This window comes from Tachysurus vachellii, chromosome 14 (assembly GCF_030014155.1).
Source record: "Tachysurus vachellii isolate PV-2020 chromosome 14, HZAU_Pvac_v1, whole genome shotgun sequence".
Classification (NCBI taxonomy): Eukaryota; Metazoa; Chordata; class Actinopteri; order Siluriformes; family Bagridae; genus Tachysurus; species Tachysurus vachellii.
Window position 1 is genome coordinate 1,912,733 of NC_083473.1, and position 3,239 is coordinate 1,915,971.

The 3,239-nt window shown below is 39.0% G+C and overlaps 1 protein-coding gene across 1 annotated transcript in view; it reads right to left on the reverse strand.

Annotated features, from left to right (window-relative positions):
* Window positions 1-487: 487 nt before the first annotated feature.
* The window catches only part of vps52 (VPS52 subunit of GARP complex), a 12,516-nt gene continuing 9,764 nt past the window's right edge, over window positions 488-3,239 (reverse strand). The window contains exons 14-20 of the mRNA XM_060887249.1: window positions 3,048-3,171; window positions 2,765-2,860; window positions 2,448-2,555; window positions 2,268-2,333; window positions 1,830-1,941; window positions 1,005-1,123; window positions 488-920 (exon numbers count right to left, since the gene is read on the reverse strand). Of these exons, the coding sequence (XP_060743232.1) occupies window positions 774-920; window positions 1,005-1,123; window positions 1,830-1,941; window positions 2,268-2,333; window positions 2,448-2,555; window positions 2,765-2,860; window positions 3,048-3,171 (772 nt within the window). The 3' untranslated portion in view covers window positions 488-773. The remainder of the gene's footprint in view (window positions 921-1,004; window positions 1,124-1,829; window positions 1,942-2,267; window positions 2,334-2,447; window positions 2,556-2,764; window positions 2,861-3,047; window positions 3,172-3,239) is intronic.

Consider the following 3,239-nt stretch of genomic DNA (forward strand, 5'->3'; position numbering starts at 1 on the left):
TACCATGTTTCAGACATGAGTAAAAATAAGGGTTTTTTTTTATTTATTCTCTGACGTCACACCTGAATCTCACGTGACGTCTGTAATTCGGATTAAACCGCAAATATTTTTTCCCTCCAATTTTTTTTTATACGTACTGAGAACGTCATCCAATCAGAGTGGGGCAGGATGTTGTGCTGCGTTTTCATTGGTCAGAACTATATGAATCATTTCATGTGTAACAAAATCAACATTAAATCACAGCAATAAATATAATAAAATGAATATTATTAGACTTTTATCTATTTATAAAGCTCTTATCTTTAACCAGACAGGATCTTATGTTCTACAGGGATTTTCTGTTGTTATTCTTCTAATAGACCAAAATTAGTGCTGGGTGACTTTAACCAATCAGACTGTTTTAGAATGATATAAATCTTTTAGAATTTATATTTTTAAAATGAATTAAAATTCAAATTCCTTTAAAGTCAATATAAGACATGAGAGATTTAGTCCACCATTCAGGACAGTGTTTATTGAATCAGTTATGAAATATCAATCTGGTCAAACAGGCATTAATCACTAACACAACAGTAAAGCACTTTATAGGTGAAGATAAATTAAATATTCACAATGTGGCCCATCGTCTGTTCATGTAACACATCAGTAGCTGAGTTCATATACTGAATTATATCTTATTTACATTCTCCAGAACACCAGTTTGGAGAAACAGGGAATAAATGTGAACTTCTCGGCCTCTGTGAGGTGTTTAATCTTCTCAGCTCTGATGTCCATTAAAAGTTTGGTTTGTGTTTCTTCACCTCCACCATGAGGTGGTGCAGGTTGATGAGCTCAGAGCGAACGGCGAAGGTGCGGAACGTCGGCTGGGACAGGATCTTATGGAAGCTGTGGTAGTACTGGATGAGCTGTGTCAGCGCCCCCTGGTGGACACATTATAAATGTTTAAATGATTTCATTATATATGGCGCTGTAAAATAGACAGATTGACCAAAACTGAGGCAGACCTGGATGATGCTGGTGCCGTTTTTAAAGTTGGTGAAAGAACGCATGACGTCCTGACTTAAAGCCTCTACTGACTGCTTCCACGTGCTGGAGAAACCACGCACCAGCTGTGTGATACGAACTGACACGCACACACACATATACACACACATACACACAAACACACACACAAACACACACAGACACGCACACACAGACACGCACAAATACAAACAGACACACACAGACACGCACACACACACACACACACACACGCACACATACACACAGACACACACACACAGACACGCACACATACACACACACATACAAACAGACACACACAGACACGCACACACACACACACACACAAACACACACACATACACACACACGCACACATACACACACACACAGACACGCACACATACACACACACAAACACACACAATGCACAGATTTACTATTAAAACCTTTTTAAATAATGCATTTAATGAACAGAGAACATATAGAGAAGATTGTAAGAGAATTTGTTATAACATTATAATATAGAAATATATATAAATTTATAATATATTAATTTTATGTATATTCATATGTATTGTTATTGGAGTATGTGAAGTAATAATCCAAACAAAATTCTATTTAATTCCAATATTTACTTAAAACTGAAGAAAAAAAAAAGAAAACTTTTAAACTTACATATGTTAGAAGATTGACTGTTAAATGAATTAACTAATTAAACAATTAATCCAGAAGGTTTTAGCTTCAAATACCAAGCACCTGAGGTTCTGTTAAAAATAAATGAAGCACTTTTACACACACAGTATTTACATTCAGCTCTTTACCTTCATCATTCTTCAGCTTGTCCAGCTGCCCTTTCTCCATCAGCGCCTCGCTCTCCTTCACAAACGTGATCATCCCACCGAAAGGCGGCGCCAGAATCTCCTCAATGAACTCCTGACACATACACACACACACACACACACACACACGCACACACACGCACACACACACACAAACAAACACACAAAGACACACACACAAACAAACACACACATACACACACACACAAACAAACACACAAACACACACACACAAACACACACAAACAAACACAAAAACACACATACATACACACACACAAACAAACACACACACGCACACACACACAAAACCTATCAGCATGCATGCTAATTACAGTCAGTAAAATGCTAACTGTAGTAGATGTGTAAAACTTTAACACAGTCATATGACAATACAAGCTAATAATGCTGATATTATACCTGAGTCCTGGCCAGGAGGAGCTGCTGAAAACCTTCCACCTCTTTACTATCATCGGCTGCTCTTTCCTGCAACAAGCACATATTGCAACACTAAGCTATGTATAGACTTACCATCATTAAAAACCTCTGATTTAATAACTGTGTGTGTGTGTGTGTGTGTGTGTGTGTGTGTGTGTATACCATTAGAACCCCCAGCATCATGTCGTAGTTGTTGATGAGGAAGATGAGCTGATCTCGTCTGGAGGGAAATTCAGCAGCCATCTTTAACACAAAGTTCTCTACTTCAATCTAAAACACACACAGAGACACACACATACACAAACACACACACACACACACAGAGTCACACTTGAGCTCAATTTCAATTATAGGTTCAGAGGTATGAATACTTATGCATATGTAATATCATTTGTAATTAATTTATAAAATGATGCCTTGTGAACAACATTTTGTATCTCTGGTGTATGTGTGTGTGTGTGTGTGTGATGTATAAGTACCTGCAGTTGTCCAAGCAGGATGTTGGTTTTCTCATTAGGGAACGTCTGATTTATGCTCACTAGGGCAGAAGAGAACTCAGCATAGCGCCGGGTAATCTACACACACACGCACACACACACATGCACACACACACATGCACACACAAACGCACGCACGCACACACACAGACACACACACTTCACCTGAATCATGTCTGCTTACCACACCCCCAAATTAAATAGTGTAGTGACTGTGCTATTATCGTGTGTGTGTGTGTGTGTGTGTGTGTGTGTGTGTTCATACATAGTGTGGTCTGGTGTCCAGCACTCCAAGTTTCTGAGGATCTGTTTCCCGGATGCTCTGAATGTTCATCTCAAGAATGAGCTCAAACCTCGGCCATAACATCTCCAACACGGCCTCCCAGTACCTACACAAACACACACAGACACACACACACACACACACACACACACACACACACAGACAGACACAAAC